Source organism: Schistocerca americana, chromosome X, assembly GCF_021461395.2.
Source record: "Schistocerca americana isolate TAMUIC-IGC-003095 chromosome X, iqSchAmer2.1, whole genome shotgun sequence".
NCBI classification, from domain to species: domain Eukaryota; kingdom Metazoa; phylum Arthropoda; class Insecta; order Orthoptera; family Acrididae; genus Schistocerca; species Schistocerca americana.
Window position 1 is genome coordinate 533,617,934 of NC_060130.1, and position 20,875 is coordinate 533,638,808.

A 20,875-nucleotide genomic window follows, 5' to 3' on the forward strand; every position below is an offset into this window, starting at 1 on the left:
TTTTGCTTTATCGGTGCACTGATGTTTGTAGTAAGTCTTCGTAGCTATCTGCATGGCTACGTCAGCCAGAACATCCATGAGTAGCATTAACTTCTTTGTGGAACATTATCGTAGTTGTTGCAGTGTGATTGGCTAGCGCGTAGATAGTATTTTCAGTTAAATTTTAAGTGTTCACTGATAATAGGGAAAACTAGACTCGAAGAGATTACTTTCTTCGTATGTGATCGGGACCGGCCGTGATGCCTGCATTTGAAGCTGAATCGGTGTGCGGTAAGAACCTTCGTGGGTTTTCTGTTTAAAGTGTTCTGAATAACTAAGAAAATCTGCGGAAACGCGTTCACAGCATACCGGTTATCGTTAATCTTATAACGTCGGTGTTAAGTTATATGTAACCGCACTAGTATTAGTTTCGTAGTGGAAAAAAAAAATGTTAGGTATATTAGCACATTACTAAGAGGAAACTTGTGCGACGTATGTAGGGCAGTAAGTGGGGGGGGGGGGGGGGGGAATAAGATAGAGGAAAAATTTCTGATGGATGTTCATCACTTTCATGGCGAAAGTCACGTGACTCTCGATCACTAGTTTCATCCGTTCATATGTTAGCTCAAAATAACTGTAAAGTAAGCCATGTAATGGTAAAATGAGTATAAATTTACTTTCAACTTTTTTACAGGAATAACAGCAGCAGCAGGAGTGCACGAGGTGAAAGAACGCAGTTCTACACTGCGAAAGTTTGCGGCAGAGTTCTTAGGAACGTTTATATTGGTGCTCGTCGGGTGCGGTTCCACCACTGTGGCTTGGTCCGACGGATACAAGCCAACAACAGTTCAAATTGCCCTGGCGTTTGGGCTGACTGTTGCGTGTGTTGTACAGGTTAGTCTCAAATTTCGTAGTAGTGTAAAACAACTTCTATAGACACGTAGTACTACTGGCAATGTTGGCGTGCAGTTGGGCTTAATAGAACCTATTGTTCCTACCCACTTAAAACGATGCCAATGTTACCGCTTTAGCGACGTTCGCTCTAAATCGGTCTTACTGCCCCAATTCTAGTTGTCGCTTTAAGGAGCCATTTTTACCAATACTCTTCGTTAGTCTCAAGAGCAGATAAATTACATGAAGTCTAGTCGGCACCAAAAATAGTTTACTATTACAAAATTCGCTGGACGAACATACGTTAATCGAAACTCAAATTCGGTTGCTATTGGATGCTTAAAATAAGTGTCACTAGCAATGTAAACGTAAATAGCGGATAATGGTTAAATCCAGTCTTTATTGGAAGATTGATTTGTTTCAGAAGTCCGTAAATTCTCGCAGGTCAGCGTGTTGGATAAGTAGACTCACGTAATATAAAATGAGTCGTAAAACGTATTTGCAGGACTTAATTGGTAAGTGTAATTTCATGGGTAAAACATGGACACTATAGAAAAAAAATCTACTTAGAATTTTTAGTGGACCTTCATTAGTACTACGCGGGAAAAATGGTGTTTTAAGTGTCCTTTCGGTCTAAGGTTGTCGAGGTTCTAAGATACTCCGTAGAAGTAGAGCCTCTAACACGCAGTTTTTCAGTTAATGAATGCCTCGTATTTTCAACTCTTCAGCTTTGTGCTCCGCATGTCTTCTTAATTTAAAATGAATATACGTGACACTCCATTAGTTAAACTCCCACAACATCTAAGTGATAGGTTCGTAATACTAAGTAATTATTCTAATACAACGCACAATGTGCTAGTGTACGGAGATGGAAAACCATAAACAACCTATCGCTCAGGCAAGTAAAGTTGCCACTTAAACCGATATGAGTTTAAAGCCTCGACAGCATTAAGAACGTTACCAGCTCATCCTGGTGAATAGTCCGGGACTCTAGGGAAGAAATTATGTCACAATATACTTCGTACTGTAAATTGTGCTGCAGTAACGTCGTACACTATAATAAGACAGATTTCCATTAGTTCTGTATAAAAGGAAAATAGTTCACACGCTGTGCACTATTTCCAGTGCTGAGGGAGATGAATTGCTTTGGGATAACACATGTTGATTAAATTTACTTAACTCCATGGGATTCGTGTAGAGATGAGAAACAAAAATTACTAGAACGTGGTGATATGCTCCAGCGGTCATCTCTCCTTTTGGGCATAGCGGATTACATTTATCTTCAACCGAGAACTGAGAGCACCCTAACAGGAGGCAACTCTTCAAAGGTGCAGAGTCTTAGGGCGAGGGCGTGCTTCCGACAAATAGGGGCAAGTGTTGAAACGAAACACGGGTTTGTTAGGCGTGGACAGCTAGTGGTGGGCACAATACTCAATGCCAAATCTTGCAAGTCTGGCGTAGACAACGCGTATCACTAGTGCTGGCGGACAAAATAAAAGTACTGCATTGCTCAAGGGTATCGGACGGAACGATTCTGCAAACGGTAGAACGCTATGGCACCGTAATAAATGCTTAGCTGTATGCTCTAGTGCAAAGAAACATAACATTGACATACGTACTGGACGAACTAAGAACGTACTGGGCCACGCTTTAACCTGCCGCCGTATCGTTGCAACACGAACGCAACTGGCATGGACGAAAAGGCATATGTTGGCCAGATCCTCGGAAATAAGTAAAGGCTCCTCCCTACCGTTAATGCCAAGGACTGGGAAGCTTAATCCATAAGATGAGGGGCGGTATTGCAGGAGGTGCGATGGTGTTATGGAAGTAGAAATTTACACAACGAAAGCTAAAGACTTTGACAACTCGTCTCGTTCTAAGTGAAATAAATTAATGTAGTTGCAGATATCCGTAATGGGTCTCTTTAGAATTCCATATGCTTTTCCGATGAGTGATACGTAAGTCACAGAAATGGATGTCTACATGGAAAGTCGACGAGTCAATCAGTTTCCATTAGCCAACACATTCCGGCGTTCGCTATCGCAAGACCGTTCTGCCTTCATAGAAGAGGAACTAAGGTATACTTACCGGATTCGGTGGTGTCGAATCGCTATTAAGCCTCTCGGCAACCTTACGCTTTCATGTTTCCACTCTGGGGTGAATGCTACGTTAGTGGTCTCTTAATACATGACTTAAGTGTAGGTGATACACAGTAAAAGTACATAAACTCTAGAAGCTGTACAAAACACTTCATTTCTTAAACGGTTAATTGCACCCACAGGAAGGTGCAAATTAAACGGTTTGTAACAGTTAAATTCAGTAAATACTAATTTCTAATACGGATGCGAAAAATATTAAGCTTACTGATTTCTAACGCTTTAAGCCTCACTAACACTTCCCATAACTGTGTAGTCGTTTGCGGTTTTAAAATTGTGGTTACAGTAAAACTCGCTACTTACGAGAACCCGATGGATAGTAAGTGGAGCAATGACTCACTGGAAGCATTTGTAACGACACGGGAAGGAAAACAACAAATAAGAGGGAAAAAACATTCCTCGTAAACAAGAGGAACATGTTAATCGCGCATGCTCCGAAGAGCTCTGGAATGCATTAAACCATTCCATAGGATGCTCACTTAAACACCTCAGTTAAGAGAATAAAACAATCAATGATATGTTAAGTATCATTTGCTGAGAATCTTTGGTTACAAAAAACTCGTTTGTTTAATCGTTTATACATCTCAAACGGCTACATGTTCCTCTTACACTCCCATTACCTTCCAGGTTGTGTGGTGCTGAATCCACGTTGCACGTGACGCTAACAACTCGGACACCCAAATGTAGGCAAATTTCTTCAAAAATAGAAATTGGGGTACAGCTTTTGTAAATCTGCGTATATTAGAAAAGCTTCTTACCCACTGTCTAGAGCGAATGGGGAAAGTAATGTTAAGAGCTTGATGAAACATGCCATGAAATGGAAACCACGTAGTAAATGTCATATCAAACTAACACATTAAAATGAGGTGTCACGTGCAAATACTCTCCCAGTGCTACTTTCAATTAAATGTTACACTAGCACCTGTATCTAACAAACATGCTCGTACTTTACATTTGTAGACATCCATGAGTAACAGTACGTAAAATTAAACATTCTAACATGTTAAATCTAGCCAGTCAGTACGGCTTTAACTTCTTTAACTGAAGTCAGTGTTCGTGTGCACCTAATGTGGAAGTCCCTAAGCTTTATTGGTGTGCCCGGTCCTAATAAAATTCAAAGTTTGCTACTGCCTCTGAATCTCTAATTGAATTTGCCTCACGTTCTGCCAGCTTGAATGGGAGGCACTGTGGAAAAGCCACGTGGGAACTACCATAAGTCGGTTGATCCTTCGACAAAACCAGCCACTCGCCTCCTCGGCGGTCTCAACTCTTTCGTGGCTACTTCGGTAGCGTGCAATAGACCCTAAGCTATTACAGAACCTACCTGCTTACTCTTGGTGCAGTCTTTGACTGTTCTTACTGCCTACTTCCTCTGGATGGCAGTCTTTGACATTGGCTCCGTTTCCCTAGGCTCTGCTTTCCTTCGTTGGTGTTGTCCTTTACTTTCCGGCTAAAGTGATTTTGTTCCTTCATGGGTTTGACCTAAAGTCTAGAATATTTTCCTGTAGTGCTGACCCACTGGTAAAGATAGCGCTCACTCAAATGTCTGACACGCGTTGTAAAAATAAACTTTCACGCACTTAGTTGATTCAGAAAATTTTATAAATTTTCCAGAATTTTGGACAATTCTGTACATGAATATACATTAAATAATGAACAAAATATTCCATAATGATTCGGTCGGGTAACACTTAACCCAATATGCGATGATTTTTTTACCACGCATGTATGACATGATCGCAGAGATTCTGGGCCTATTAAATTACGCACAGGAAATTTAAGGTTTTTCTGTATAATTTAGTTGAACACGTCATGTTGGATCTTAGGTATAAACAAGGAATGATTTATGAGTGCCCAAATATTGAAATACATGCGGAAAATTCCCAATCAGTCATGCATCGCAAAATGATACGAACACTCTCCATCCTGCTGCATTTTATCTTAAAGCTTCCTCTTACTCCTTTCAGTAAGTTTTGCTTCAATGGTAAATGTGTTCGTACACATTCACTAAAACTCACCTTTTCCATAAAAATCTAAATCGTTCCTTTAAGGACGATTCAGATTAACTACAGTATTCTAATCGTGGAATAGCGCTTGTATTGTGAATACCGTCGATCCCAATAAGCTCGTGATGAGAGCTGGAGTACGTAAAAAGATTTAGCGTGAGGCTACGGAGCGATAGTTCATAATCATAAAATCTCTTCGTAATTCTGTCTGCACTTGGCAAGGTGTTAAGTGCTGCGTCTGTCCATCTATGTGTTCTTCCGAAAGATAGGTCGTAAGACATGTTGCAAGAAACAAACGAGGACGCTTGTCACGCTTGCTGCGGTTTTCTCGGTTTTTCTGCTGGTTCCTATCCTTCATCTGTAAAAGATCGTCGACCTAACCCGCTCGACACATACCGCCTTGCTTCTCTCGCCCACCTGTCGGGCATAACTTGAATTTGCCTTTCGCGATGTACGTTTAAATAACATGTTTCTAATATGTACCACTTCCTATTGTGGCGTAACAATTCGGTATTAAATACTTAAGTTACCTTCGAATTTTCTTCTATTGCATTTCTTGGTGTGCCACTGATCGTATTTATTGCTCATAAAGGAACTCAAATTGCGAGTACTTCCGCAGCAGACCGTAAACAAGGCATTGCACCAAAGAGAAATGAAACGGGAACGGACAATTCAGATAGTGCAAAACTAGCAGTGTTGCAAACGTATAGAGACAGCAAACAGAACAGCTATGAGCCTAAATTTTTGTTTCGTGAAATACTGTTTTGTGAAATTTTGATGTGACATGGCAGGGTACACTATAAAATTCAGTACATAGGTACTATTTGGTCCAAACCCAATAAACGTAATAGGGAAGGCTACAGTAATTACTTCCCGTCATTCGAAACCACATGGTCTCCAAAATGCCCCACACAACTATTGCGTAGTCTCACGTGTGCTCAAAATAAACGCAGTAGCCCATCGGGCATGGTACGGTCGCTACGGGTATTTTGGTAGAGCCCACTGGGAGCAGCCGTCATCTATTAAGGTTGAGCCGGTAGCTCCCCCTGTCTCCCTTGGGGCATCAGGACTCGATGTAACGGGCGCATGCCAGACAACCGGTGCTGCAGCTTCGTGGGGCGACATCTTGATAGGCGACAACAGGGGGGACATTCCGCACACGAAACGCCTTATATAAAAAAATTGCCGTACGGATCGTCTCAAGACGCTAATTATTCAAACCGGTCAATTCAAACCTCACAGCTTTCCCTACCCTGGCTCTCCCGTGGAAGAGAGAAAAATGAAACATGGAGGAGCGAAAAATTCATCAGATACTTAGTGTGTACTTCAACTAAGGGCGGAGTACTTAAACCCCGATAGCTCCGTGGAACATATTGAAGATTAAATTTCCTCAAGCAAAAAAAGCGCAAAAGGTAACTGTTAATCATATTCAGTTGCAATCTACAGATAAGCAAACAGGTGAACGTCTGGCTGGCATAAAACCATAAAAGATCGTTGCCTTCACAGTAGACTCGAAAAATGGACAAGTGAATTATCTTTCACTGAGACTTGGTACTAAAGACGACGCGCTTCGTTAAAATCTTAAGCAGTTAAGAATACGTTTTGTCACGCCTTAAAGGTCCCAGAGATAATACAGGTCCTCTAACCATTAAAGGGAATCTCCTCTAAGAAAGTTGGGTCCTACAGTTGGCGTGAAACTCATCTCCCATTAGGTGCTGCAGATGAAATGACGTAATCATCCTGCTGCACAACGATCCAAAATTTGGTGACTCCGATCGCTCCACGAAAGTAGTCTTCCTGAAAATTGGTATTTAAATTGAACAGAATACCATTCTCGACAATCATTCGTTTGCTCAGTGTTTAACAACGAAACTACAGGAAAAATACAATCACAGCTTGTACAGTGAGGCATGCCAAAACGGGAATCCCTACAGCCTGTTGATGTCGGATAATGGGAAACTCAGGTGCCATTGACTGAAACTTTTGATAAACAAGTAGGCAAACTGCCATCTCCAGTAGTTTCCATCGGTGTCTTCGGGGAAATACTTCCGGCACGTAGCCAGAACACCTCCCTCCCAGAACGCCACTGATAAGCGGCCCAGTGCCAGCTAATCAATCAAGCTGTGGCCTGTAGCTAAATTACTGGCTCTTACTTGCCCCACCACTCCCACTTGTCTCGAGTAGGGTCTCCAGATTCCCAGGATGGAGTCTAGGATCTCAAAAGCTACTAGAATGTCCCAAAGTGTCCTCAGAGGTAGCAGATGCTAAATCGATGATCACTGATAAGGCCCCCCAGGGGGCTCAAGGTTCTTTGGTGAGTACGTACATGGCGAGCATGGGGCCCCGAGCTATTGCACCCTTCCTTCTTTCCAGGGCTCAATTTCCTTGCCCTTCCCCCTTCTTTCCTCTCCTTGCTCCTTCCCCTTCGCTTTCTCCTATCCCTCTCCTGGTGTCCTTTCTTATTATGGCCTCGCTATCCTCCTGGTTATGTTCGTATTGCAATTTAGTTTAGTTGCATAATCACCTCATCCTTCTGGCATTCCCTGGTCCCCTGCGGTGTTTAGCCTCCATTACTAAACTTCTCTTCAGTAGTGTGAGCCATTTGGGGAAGAGCACGTTACCTAGTGTCTGACTTGTGCCCTCCTTGTTCATGCCACCTTTCCTTTCACATTGTTGACTGATGCTAGGGTGCATAGCCAGCACGGTAGCCCCCCCCACCCCGCAGGGGGATCCACAACTCTTTTGTGTATACGAGCGTAGCGAGCATGGGACCCCAAGCTAATGCGGCCCTCCTTCCTTTCCAGGCTGCATACCTTCCTTTTCCACGTCCTTCCCCATCCCCCATCTTCGCTCCCCCCCCTCCCCCCACCTCCGCCTCTTTCCTTCCCTTCCTCCTGCTCTGGCAGTATGTTTAGTACCTACGTCCAGAGATGGTCGCTCAAAAATGTAACAAATTCTTCGCTTTCTCTGCTTGCAAGTCTTCATCCTTCCTTTGTCCTTCTTTTCCTTACCTCTTCTCTTCACCCTTTCTTCCACTGTGGCGTTTGAGACCCCTCTTCTTTCCTTTCCCTTTCTTTGTTTTTCCCTTCCTCTTTATTCCTCCCTGTGCGTGTCTGAAGGCCGACCCACGCATTTCCATGCGTAGCTGGTGACGGGGTAACGCGTAATTCCCCGCCCGGGTAGACAGGTAGGACATGTACATACCCCCTGGTAACGGCCAGGCCCAGGGAGGTGTGATTACCCGAGTTGATACCTTCCGAAAGTGCCGATTGGTCCCTCCATCCATTTGTTGGGAGGTGACCTGAGGTGTGAACAATCACCTAAGGCGTGAGTGGCCTCAGAGAGGGCCCCCACAAGGGAGCAGCACGCCATCGGAGACGCCGGTAATCATGGGATGCTTCGCAATGGTTTCCTCAGCTTCTTCTATGTCTGCTCACAAGCGTAAGTTCGAGTCTCAGCCACAGACAGTTCTTCCATCGTTGCCACAGTTCGTCGTTGTTTCTCGGTCTGACGAAGGTCACGACTTCTCCATGGTCAACCCTTTCATTATTCAGAAAGGCGTCGATGCAATTGCAGGTCCTGTAAAGTCTTGTTCCAGATTACGAAATGGCACCTTGTTGTTAGAAACAGTTAGTGCCCTCCAGGCACAAAAATTACTGCGTACTTCCCTGCTACACACCTTCCCTGTCGGGGTGGATGCGCAACACACTTTAAATTCCTCACGTGGGGTCGTTTATACACGCTCCCTCGACGGATTGCCAGCGAGGAAATTCACCACCACCTGTCTGTCGAGGGCGTAACGGCTGTTCATAAAGTAATGAAAAGGATTGACACGAACATCGTTCCAACCCATACTGTCTTCTTGACATTTGACAAAGTTAAACTCCCATCGAAAATCAAAGCGGGCTATGAGAATTTCCGTTCGCCCTTACATCCCAAACCCTACACGTTGCTATCGGTGTCAGCGGTTCAATCACACTAGCCAGTCCTGTTCCAATCCGGCCAAATGTGTTACGTGTGGCAAGGATGCCCATGAGGGTGCTTGTCCACCTCCATCCCCTCATTGGATCAATTGTATGGGTGACCACGCTGCTTCCTCTATAGATTGCCCCATTTTTAAAGACGAAAAGCTCATTCAGGAAATCAGAGTGAAGGAAAAGGTGTCGACCTTTAATGCTCGAAAATTATTCGCCAGTCGAAAGCCCACTGTGCTTCACACAGGTAAATACAGCACTGTCCTTGCCTCTCCTCGGCCAACGAAGGTGGCCACGCAGACTTGTGATCTCACCTTTAGTGCCACGGTCGTCAGATCGGCCAGCGCGAAGATCGCCCATTCAACCTCCCCACTTTCGCCTGCTCACGCTATGGCTCACCCTTCATCGGGTTCTGCTAAATCTCGAGCCCAGAAGTCAGGCATCAAGACTTCCAAAACAGAGCATACTCGTGAAGATTTTTTACGTACCTCAACTTCACAACTATCGGTTCCTCCTTCATCTAAAAATCCTTTTGCCAAGAAGGCTAATAGGAAACCCAGTTCCTCTCCTTCACCGCCACGGCGTGTCTCATCTCCAGCACAACCTGGCGGTAGCCGCCCTCGGCTGTCTTCTGTGTCGCCGAGGCGCACTCCTGGCGGCCGATCGCTGGTGGCAGGAGCTGCTCCTGAACAACCTATGGATCAGGATCTTATGCCTTCGGCTGAATGCCGTTCCACGCTGTCGGTCGCATGGTCTGATCAGTCGTTGAGTTGAGGGCAACTATGGTTACATTCTTCCATTTTCTGTCCACCCTATGACCATTATCCATTATAATATCCGCGGCATTGGAGCCAGTCGGGATGAATTGTCGATCCTCTTAGGGTCCTACTCGCCAGTCATCTTCTGTCTTCTGGAAACAAAGCTGCGTCCCCACGACTGCTCTGTTCTCCCCATTCTCAGTCAGTCGGATTTGATCTCCACTCTGTTGCAGGCACTCCAGCACATGAACTCATGATTCTCCTCCATCATACTATCCATTATAACCCAATCCACTTCAACACTTCCTTCCAAGCTGCCGCCGTCCGTCTTTCCCTTTCTGGATACACGTTCTCTCTTTGTACTGTATACATTCCATCGTCCACACTAATGGCACGAGCTGATATCCTTCATCTTCTTGGTCAGCTTCCACCCCCCTATTTGCTGGTTGGGGACTTCAATGCCCACCACCCACTTTGGGGATCTCCACATCCTTGTCCACGTGGCTCACTATTGCTAGACGTCTTCCACCAAGCGGATCTAGTTTGCCTCAACACTGGGGTCCCTACATTTTTATCTGCCTCCACGACAAATTTCTCATTTGGACCTTGCGGTTGGTACTGTTACGCTAGCTCGGCGCTTCCAATGGTTCGCCCTTGATGATACACACTCGAGTGACCACTTTCCATGTGTCCTTAAAATGCAGCCTCAACTGCCATATATGCGCCCGCGACGCTGGAAGTTTGCCGAAGCTGATTGGACACATTTTTCGTCTCTAGCGACATTCGATGACCGTCACTTTCCCAGCGACGACAATGAGGTCACACAAATGACAGACGTTATTCTTACAGCTGCGGAACGTTCAATACCTCGCACCTCCGAATTGCCCTGGCGCCCCCAGTTCCTTGGCAGAACGAGGCATGCCGTGACGCAATACGTGAGCGGCGACGTGCTCTTCGCATTTAGACACCATCCTACTTTAGCCAACTGTATCCGCTATAAGCAGTTCCGTGCGCGATGCCGTCGTGTCATGCGCGATAGCAAGAAGGCAAGCTGGAAATTCTTTATTAGCTCATTTAACACCTTCACTCCCTCTTCGGAAGTTTGGAGTCGGCTCAGACGGTTCTCAGGCGCGCCTAGTCTCTCCCCGGGCTCTGGGCTCACTGTCGCGCATGATACATTAGTGGACCCCGTCGCAATTTCTAACTCATTGGGTCAGCACTTTGCTGACATTTCGAGCTCTTCAAATTACCCGCCAGCGTTTCTCCCGAAGAAACGTGCAGCGGAAGTGCGACATCTTGCTTTTTCCTCTCAAAATCGCGAAAGCTACAATACTGTTTTCTCCATGCGGGAACTCCAACATGCACTCTCTTCTTCTCGCTCCTCCGCCCCAGGACCGGATGGTATCCACGTCCACATGTTGCAGCATTTATCAACCCATAGTTTGCGTTACCTCCTTCGCCTGTATAATCGAATTTGGACCGACAGTACTTTTCCCAGACGATGGCGGGAAGCTATCGTCGTTCCAGTTCCGAAACCTGGAGAGGACAAACATCTCCCCTCTAGCTATCGCCCCATTTCTCTCACGAGTAGTGTCTGTAAGGTTTTGGAGAGTATGGTGAATTACCGTTTAGAGTGGTGGCTGGAATCCCGCAGTCTTTTAACACCTGCCTAATGCGGATTCCGAAAGCATCGTTCTGCAGTTGACCATCTTGTTGCTCTCTCCACTTATATCATGAATAATTTTCTCCGGAAACGCCAAACAGTAGCAATATTTTTTGATCTGCAGAGAGCATACGATACCTGTTGGAGGACAGGCATCCTCCGCACACCGTTGTCTCGGGGCTTTCGAGGTCGGCTGCCCCTTTTCCTTCGCGAATTTATGGCAGAGCGCACATTTAGGGTGCGGGTGAACACTACTCTCTCCCGTACTTTCTCCCAAGAAAACGGGGTACCCCAGGGCCCCGTGCTGAGTGTTGTACTGTTTGCCTTTGCCATCAATCCAATTATGGATTGTCTCCTTCCTGATGTCTCGGGCTCCCTCTTTGTGGACGATTTTGCGATCTACTACAGCTCTCAACTGACCAGCCTTCTTGAAGGACGTCTTCAAAGATGTCTCGATCACCTCCACTCTTGGAGCATCGAAACCGGCTTCCGTTTTTCTCCCAGTAAGACAGTTTGTGTTAATTTTTGGCGACGTAAGGAGTCTCTTCCACCCTCTCTACATCTAGGACCTGTGAAACTTCAGTTTTCGGACGTCGTTAAATTCTTGGGTCTTATGTTTGACAGAAAACTGTGGTGGTCCTCCCACGTTTCTTACCTTTCGGCTCGCTGTCTGCAATCCCTTAACACCCTCCGTGTCCTGAATGGTACCTCGTGGGGAGTGGGCCGAGTGGTCCTTCTCCGCCTCTATCGCGCCTTAGTGCGCTCGAAATTGGATTATGGAAGCATAGTCTACTCCTGCTCGGCCTTCTATTGTTCGGCGTCTCGACTCTATCCACCACAGTGGATTACGTTTAGTATCTGGAGCTTTTTACACCAGCCCTGTGGAAAGCCTTTATGCTGAGACTGCTGAACCTCCGCTGTCCAATCGGCGAGCAGTCCTTCTGAGTCGTTCTGCTAGCCATCTGTCTTCCATGCCTGCTAATCCAGCCCATGACCTTTTTTTCGACGCCTCCTTTGATGTAGGGTATGCAGGCCGCTCCTCCTCCCTACTACCCCCGGGAGTCCGCTTCCGTCAACTGCTCCATTCTCTTTCCTTCCGCTTTCCTAAAACCTTCATGACAACTTGGGGTACAGCACCGCCTTGGCTCCGTCCCCGGATCTACTTGCTCCGTGACCTATGTCAATTTCCCAAGGATGGTACCCCCTTCACTTGTTTATCGTCGGGCATTTTGTGCTCTATGTGCACAAATGAAGGAAGCCACATTTATTTACACTGATGGCTTAAAAACATCGTTCACTGTAGGGAGTGCCTATATTGTTGGCGACACCCCAAACCGATTTGGGCTTCCCGACCAGTGTTCGGTTTATACTGCGGAGCTTTACGCTGTTCTCCAGGCTGTCCAATATATCTGTCGCCATCAGCGGATACAGTATGTTCTCTGTTCAGATTGTCAGCTCTCTCCTCAGTCTCCAAGCTATCTACCCGGTCCACCCTCTGGTCCACCGGATTCAGGACTGCCTACACTTGCTCCACTTGAGGGGCGTCTCTGTGGCATTCCTTTGGATCCCAGAACACGTTGGTACCTGTGGAAATGAGGTGGCTGATATAGCGGCCAAGGCTGCAGTCTCTCTTCTTCGGCCAGCTATTCGCACGATTCCCTTCACCGATCTACGGAGTGTTTTGTCGTTGTGTTGCTCTTTTATGGCACGCACATTGGTCGACACTTCCCCATAATAAATTGCGGGACGTGAAAGCTCTTCCTTGTGCTTGGACCTCTTCCTCCCGAACGCGTCGTCGGGAGGAGGTAATTTTATCTAGACTCCGGATAGGGCACTGTCGTTTTAGCCATCGACATCTTTTAAGCGGCGATCCTCCCTCCTCTGTCCCAACTGCTCTCAGCTGTGGACGGTAAGACACCTTTTAATTGAGTGCCCCTATTTTAATGTCACGCTCCCGTCTACAGCTATCGCCTGATATATCGTCGATTTTAGCATATGACACGCGCTCAGCCGATCGCGTTCACGAGTTTATTAGTGCCAGTGAGATGACAGTCATTTGAAGCTCTTTTTGGGGACAACCAACCCCTTTCTGTAGTGGTTTTTTAAGCTTTTCTTCTGCTTTTAGTTCCTCCAATTTTTTGAGTTTCGTTCCCATTGCTGCTGGTTTCCATTTTCGTTTTTTACCTTTTCCTAAGTCACAGACCGGGCGCTAATGACCGTAGTAGTTTTGCGCCCTAAAACCCTAACAAGAAAAAGCACAGTAGCCAGCCCATGTGGTGGGGTCGCTGTGTACCCTTTTGGTTGAGCCCCCTGAACAAAGGGTCACACTTCAGATACCTGAGCTCTGACCTCATGTAAGGAGTGGTTGCTTGTCACCCTGGAGCATTGGAACTCCCAGCAATGGCTGCTGTGCCAGACGGCCCTTGCTGTGACTGGGTGGCGCCTGTGAGGAGAGCCCCTGATCGGAGTGGGTGGTATCAGGGCGGATGCTACGCAAATGAAATGCCTACAGGTCCAGAACTCTGGCCGTTCTTCTGCGGCTGACTTTTTGTGTGGAACAGATTCTTTTGGTGCTGCTTCTCCTGCCCCTTCTGCCTACCCTTCCATGGCTAGCCCCATGGTGTAGTACAGCCATTGCCATCTGTGATCGCCGTCGGTGTTTGCAACACCTTAAAAGGCAACCATCCGTTGCCAACCTTACTACCTTTAAACGCCTTCGCGCTAAAGCCCCTTATTTAATCAAAGCAAACGGATGTGTTGGGAACGATCTGGTTTTTTCCCTCGCTTCTACTGTCCGTATGTCACGGGTGTGGACTACACTTCTCTCTCCAAGGTTGCCATAGGCAGTCCACCCTCCGACCTCCACCTCCCAGATGGCCTTTGTACGGACCCGTTGATTCTTGCGGAACATCTTGCGACCCATTTTGCAATGGCATTTGCATCAACCTCTCATCTGGCTGCTTTCCTTCACTGGAAACTGCAGGCCAAAGCTTCTGTTCCACATTTTACCCCTTGTCAGAATTTTACAACGAACCTTCTACTGAATGGGAATATCTTTCCACACTTTCTTCTCATGATACAGCCCCTGGCCCAGACTAGATTCATAACGAATTGCTTCAAAATATCAGTGCTCAACAATGGCAATGTCTTCTCCAGGTGTTAAACCGTATTTGGCTCCAGGGTGATTTCCTTCTCAGTGGAGGGATGGCATCGTGGTTCCTGTCCTTACTCCTAGTAAGAACCCCTTATTTGTTGACAGCTATCGGCCAATTAGTCTGACAAATGTTGTTTCCAAGTTACTTGAACAGATGGTAGCCCGTTGGCTCAATTGGGTCTTCGAATCTTGGTATCTATTGTCACTTTACCATTGTGACTTCAGAGAGGGACGGTCTCCGATCACTTACTTCGCTTGGAATCCACAGTGTGGCAGGCTTTTCCCAGCACTGCCATTTGGTTGCAGTAGCTTTCGACCTTTGAAAGGCCTATGACACGGATTGGCGCCGTCACATCTTACTCACACTTCATCAGTGGAGTCTTCGGGCCTCACTCGAAATTGTTATCCGCGAGTTCCGGTTCCATCGGCCTTCCACGGTTCGGGTTGGTACTGTTGTTTGTTCTCCACAGACACAGGAGACGGGCATCGCACAGGGTTCTGCATTGAGTGTACTCCCTTTCGTCATTGCTATCGATGGACTTGTGGCCTCTGTCGGTCCTTTGGTCGCCCCTGCTCTGTATGTGGATGATTTCTGCATTTGGGTTAGTTCCTCTTCGATGGCCTCTGCAGTGTGACAGCTCCAGGGAGCTAAACGGCGTGCCTCTCCATGGACCTTCACACACGGGTTTCAATTCTCTCCTTTAAAATCGCGGGTGGTTCACTTCTGTCGCCGTACTACGATCCACCCTGATCCTGAGCCCTATCTCGATGCACAACGATTGCCTGTGGGCCCGCAGTTTCATTTCCTGGGTCTTCTTTTCGACAACAAGCTCACTTGGCTGCCCATATCAGACTTCTGAAGGTAGGATGTTTCTGTCAACTTAATGTTCTTCGCTTCCTTGTCCACACCTCTTCGGGTGGGCACCGCTCCATCCTTATCCGCCTTTATCGTGCTTTTGTTTTCTCTCTTGCACTATGGTTGTCAAGCTTATGGTTAGACTGCTCCTTCCACACTGCATGTGCTGGATCCAGTCCACCATCATAGCAGTGTGGCAACTGGTGCCTTCCGTACTAGCCCTCTTAATAGTCCCCTGGTTGAAGCTTGGGATCCCCTCTCCCTTTCAGTCCAGCGATCCCAGCTTCTGGTGTCTTATGCAATCGCTGTCCGTTCCTCTCCCACTCTTCCTTCCTAGTCTATCCTGTTCCCGAACCATGGACGTCGCCCACCTGATTCCCGCCCTTGGGCGGGTTCACCGGTTGGGCTACACCTTGATCGCCGTGATTTTCAGCTTCCTTCTTCGTCCTGTCTCCCCAGTTTTCTCCCCCCCCCCCCCTCCCCCACCACCACCTCGGTTAGTTCCTCGATCCTGAATTCTAATGGATCTCCGCCGAGGTCCGAGAGATTCCATCCCCCCTATGGTGTTCCGTTCCCTTTTACGCCGAATTTTATGGGAGTTTCGGGATGCTGTTGTTTTTTTTTACACCGATGGCTCTAAATCTGCTGACCGTGTGGGATATGCCTTCACGTCCTCTGTTGGCACGGGAAATCATCTGCTGCCACCTAAACGTGGGGTGTTTACTGTGGAATTGATGACAATTTCCCAGGCCCTTACCTTTATTAAACAGTCCAAACACAACCGCGTTTTGTTAGATACAAACTCGATGAGTGGCCTTCTGGCTATTGACTGGTGGTTTTTCGCGCCGTTTCTTGGTCTCTGCCACCCATGGCCATCTCGCTGATATTCACCGTGCTGCTTGTTCCGTTGACTTACTTTAGGTTCCTGGCCATGTGGGTATCCCAAGTAATGAGCATGCTGATCGTCTGGCTGGGGGAGCAGCCGCTTACCCCCATTCTCTGTAACCCCTCCTGCAGCGGATTTACGGCTTCACATCAAATCGCACTTCGCGCAATCATGGGCCAACTCTTGGGAAGCTACCTCCCTGTCTAATAAACTCCATGCGATTAAGGTGACACCAGGCCCGTGGCGTTCTTCTTTTCGCTTCTCCCGAAAGGACTCGACCACACTGTCGTCTCTGCATTGGCCATTCCAGGCTAAACCACTGTTTTCTTTTGTGTAATGAGCCACCCACCTTTGTGGTTGTGGAGCCTTCCAGTCAGTAGCCTACATTTTGGTGGAATGTCCCTTACTTTGCTCTGCGTACTAAGTACAGACTCTTCTGAACTTTACTTTTAATGTTGGCTGACGATTCCCGGACAGTCGAACTCGTTCTCAGTTTCCTCCAGGAATGTAGTTTTATTCTCAGTTTTAAGGTCTTTAATCTCACTCGGGTGTTGGGGCAGGGCGGTGAGCGTTGGGGTATCTCCCACTGTAAGATGTGTCTGGAGATTCCCCTCTGGCCAAGATAATTTTTCTTCCCCTTTTAGTCTGTTTTTCACTTTTTGGGATTGGTTAGTCTCCTTTCCGCATACGCACTTCTGCATTCTAGCTGTTGAACGCTTTTAAGTCGCAGGTGGTCTTGCCTCTACTGCTTAAGAGGTGGGATATTTCCTGCCTCTAGCATAGCGTTGGGGTCGCTCTCTTGCCGACTTATCTCATTTTGTCTTTACCATTGACAAGACTGCTCTTCCACGTTTTTTAGCCTTTCCTCTTTTATCGTTCTGACTATTGAGATGTCAGGTATTGCACCATAATTAAAGAATAAAATTGAAAATTAAAGTAGCTTTTCTAAGTTTGGTCAAAATACGCGTCAGTATATTGTTTAAAATGTCTGGGTGATCAGATCTCTTCCTAAATTAACCCTTTCTTAAGTGGCGCTAGAAAGCCAAAAATTTGCATGAAGTCTGTCTGATACGAAAACCTGATGTGACCCCTTTAAGCTACCTCTATATTACAGTAACTTGCTGAGAATTAAATCTGCAGCAAATTCCTTATTTGTGGTAAAGTATCAGTTCTGTTAATGCTAGAAAGTTTTAATTACAGCACGTGATCAAACCCATTAAATAATAGAGCAAGTTCAGGCTTTCAGAGACATTGTATAGACATGAACATCAAAGTTGTAGTTCAGAAGTCATGTTCTATCAGTTCCGTTCTAAAAATTCTAGACTACATTGAAATGCAGCCCACCTAAAACTTTCTTGGTGACTAGAACCTACTTGAACTCGTATAAAAAATCACGAAAGTTCTAAATTTATACACAGATGTTATCGTTAGAAAATGGCTATTTAGTGGCTACCACTGGGGGCGTAGAGCGGATGACAGGTGTTCCCTTGGCCATCCGCTGCGCCCATATACAGGGATGGTGTTACAAAAAGGTACGGCCAAACTTTCAGGAAACATTCCTCAAACACAAAGAAAGAATGTTACGGGGACATGTGTCCGGAAACGCTTACTTCCCATGTTAGGGCTCATTTTATTACTTCTCTTCAAATCACATTAATCATGGAATGGAAACACACAGCAACAGAACGTACCAGCGTGACTTCAAACACTTTGTTACAGGAAATGTTCAAAATGTCTTCCGTTAGCGAGGATACATGCATCCACCCTCCGTCGCATGGAACCCCTGATTGGCTGATGCAGCCCGGGAGAATGGCGTATTGTATCACAGCCGTCCACAATACGAGCACGAAAAGTCTCTACATTTGGTACCGGAGTTGCGTAGACAAGAGCTTTCTAATGCCCCCATAAATGAAAGTAAAGAGGGTTGAGGTCAGGAGAGGGTTGAGGCCATGGAATTAGTCTGCCTTTACCAATCCATCGGTCGCCGAATCTGTTGTTGAGAAGCGTACGAACACCTCGACCGAAATTTGCAGGAGTTCCATCGTGCATGAACCACATGTTGTGTCGTACTTGTAAAGGCACATGTTCTAGCAGCACAGGTAGAGCATCCCGTATGAAATCATAACGTGCTACATTGAGCGTAGGCGGAAGAACATGGGGCCCCATCAAGACATCACCAACAATGCCTGCCCAAACGCTCACAGAAAATCTGTGATGATGACGTGATTGCACAATTGTGTGCGGATTCTCGTCATCCCGCACATGTTGATTGTGAAAATTTACAATTTAATCACGTTGGAATGAAGCCTTATCCGTCAAGAGAACATTTGCACTGAAATGAGGATTGACCCATTGTTGAATGAACCATTCGCAGGAGTGCAACCGTGGAGGCCAATCAGCTGCTGATAGTGCCTGTACATGGTACGGAAACAACTGGTTCTCCGGTAGCACTCTCCATACAGTGACGTGGTCAACGTTACCTTGTACAGCAGCAACTTCTCTGACACTGACATTAGGGTTATCGTCAACTGCACGAAGAATTGCCTCGTCCATTGCAGGTGTCCTCGTCGTTCTAGGTCTTCCCCAGTCGCGAGTCATAGGCTTGAATGTTCCGTGCTCCCTAAGACGCCGATCAATTGCTTCGAACGTCTTCCCGTCGGGACACCTTCGTTCTGGAAATTTGTCTAGATACAATCTTACCGCGCCACGGCTATTGCCCCGTGCTAATCCATACATCAAATGGGCATCTGCCAACTCCGCATTTGTAAACATTGCACTGACTGCAAAACAACGTTCGTGATGAACACTAACCTGTTGATGCTACGTAATGATGTGCTTGATGCTAGTACTGTAGAGCAATGAGTCGCATATCAACACAAGCACCGAAGTCAATACCTTCCTTCAATTGGGGCAACTGGCGGTGAATGGAGGAAGTACAGCACATACTGACGAAACTAAAATGAGCTCTAACATGGAAATTAAGCGTTTCTGGACACATGTCTACATAACATCTTTTCTTTATTTGTGAGGAACGTTTCCTGAAAGTTTGGCCGTACCTTTTCGTAACACTCTGTATAAATTCTGCCTGAGGCAGAGACTTCACTTAAATTTGCACCCAACCACCTCGCAGTCGGCGTCAAACGTCGGCTTACGCGCTGCCTCGGGTGACGTCACAGCTAGACTACAACTAAACTCATGTTTTCGGTAAAAATAGGAAGTGAACTCGAGAGAACTGTATAGTACTGGATCCCTTACACTTCACGGAAGTAATTGTGCCGCCCGTAATGGTAACAAAATCACGTGGCAAGTGGTGATATGATTCCCACTTCTGTGGCGAGCAATTAACTCAGATGAGAAGAGGGCGAAAGACCATTTATTGGAACTTACTGTATAGGTCACATCTGAACTGCTAATAGTGCGGTTTGATAGTATTACTCTTTTAATAAATATCACTGTGTTATACGTATGACAATTATCAAATGTCTATCAATTAGAACTCAATTTTCATGTATCATAGATTCTGATCCCGCAGAGTAGAGTAGAAACGTTTATTCCAGTGGGCAAGACAAGAACGTGGACGTGCAGACTAGATACTATGTACAGTATGTTCGCCATCGGTTTGTGGCCGACCACGGAAATAATTTTCAGGCTTCTCGTAAAAGGGGCCCCCCACCCCTGTCTTTGCCACTAACGAATCACTGGGAACTGAATTGGTTTTCTATGCAAAAGTGGTTTCTATTTTCAGGTAAGACTTAAGCTAACTTTGAGCTACGTGGATTGGTCTCGGCTTGGCGCCATCTACCACTGCATGCAGCGTGTGGTGAACCCTTCCTCTTTAACCAGCTCACTCTTCCATCCCTTTCCTGTTTGAATCGCTCTTGAGCGCAGTATCTCCTTTTCTGCCACACGTCCCTCTTTGAGGTAGCACTATTAAATAGTGGGTGCTCCTTAGGGCTTGTCTGCAATGCAAACGACGGCTGTGGGTGGAAAAATTCGTGTCGCATGCAGAGGCCCAGGTGACTTAAGGCCCCACCCTCTTTACTTAGGCGACCTCTCCTTTTATTATAGAAAGTTCAAGGAATGTTCACTACTCTTTCGTAGGTATAGGGTCGTAGTCAAGTCAAAGTATCTAACGTTAAAGCTTCCAGTGTTGGAAACATTCAGAGGCATCAACGGAGTTGGGCCTATCTGTTGAGGAGCTTGTAGTGAGAAAGAGTTCGCGGTGTTTGTTCTTTTGCACTAACGATAAAAACTTGTCTGATATCTTCATATGCTCCTGGTTTTTTTATGGCGTCAGTACATCTTACGGCGATAGGTCAGTTTCTCAGAAACTAATTGGTTGGTTCCTTGTTCCAGTGTATGATCTGCTGCCGCTAATTCAGTCACCTTGTTCAGGCGGCGATTGCTCTTACCTTAATGGTGGGCGTTCATCCTTCTTGTAGTTATGTATACTTTGCTTTGGACCACGTCACCTATAAAATCAGCAATTAGGCAAATAAAAGCCCTGAAAGCTTACCTTCTAGGCCAGCTAAGTTCTCAGCAATCTCACTTT

The 20,875-nt window shown here is 46.3% G+C and overlaps 1 protein-coding gene across 1 annotated transcript in view; it reads left to right on the forward strand.

The window, feature by feature from the left end:
- The first annotated feature begins 239 nt into the window (after positions 1-239).
- Positions 240-20,875, forward strand: part of LOC124556135 (aquaporin AQPAe.a-like) — a 47,432-nt gene continuing 26,796 nt past the window's right edge. Inside the window, exons 1-2 of the mRNA XM_047130151.1 lie at positions 240-270; positions 674-873. Of these exons, the coding sequence (XP_046986107.1) occupies positions 240-270; positions 674-873 (231 nt within the window). The remainder of the gene's footprint in view (positions 271-673; positions 874-20,875) is intronic.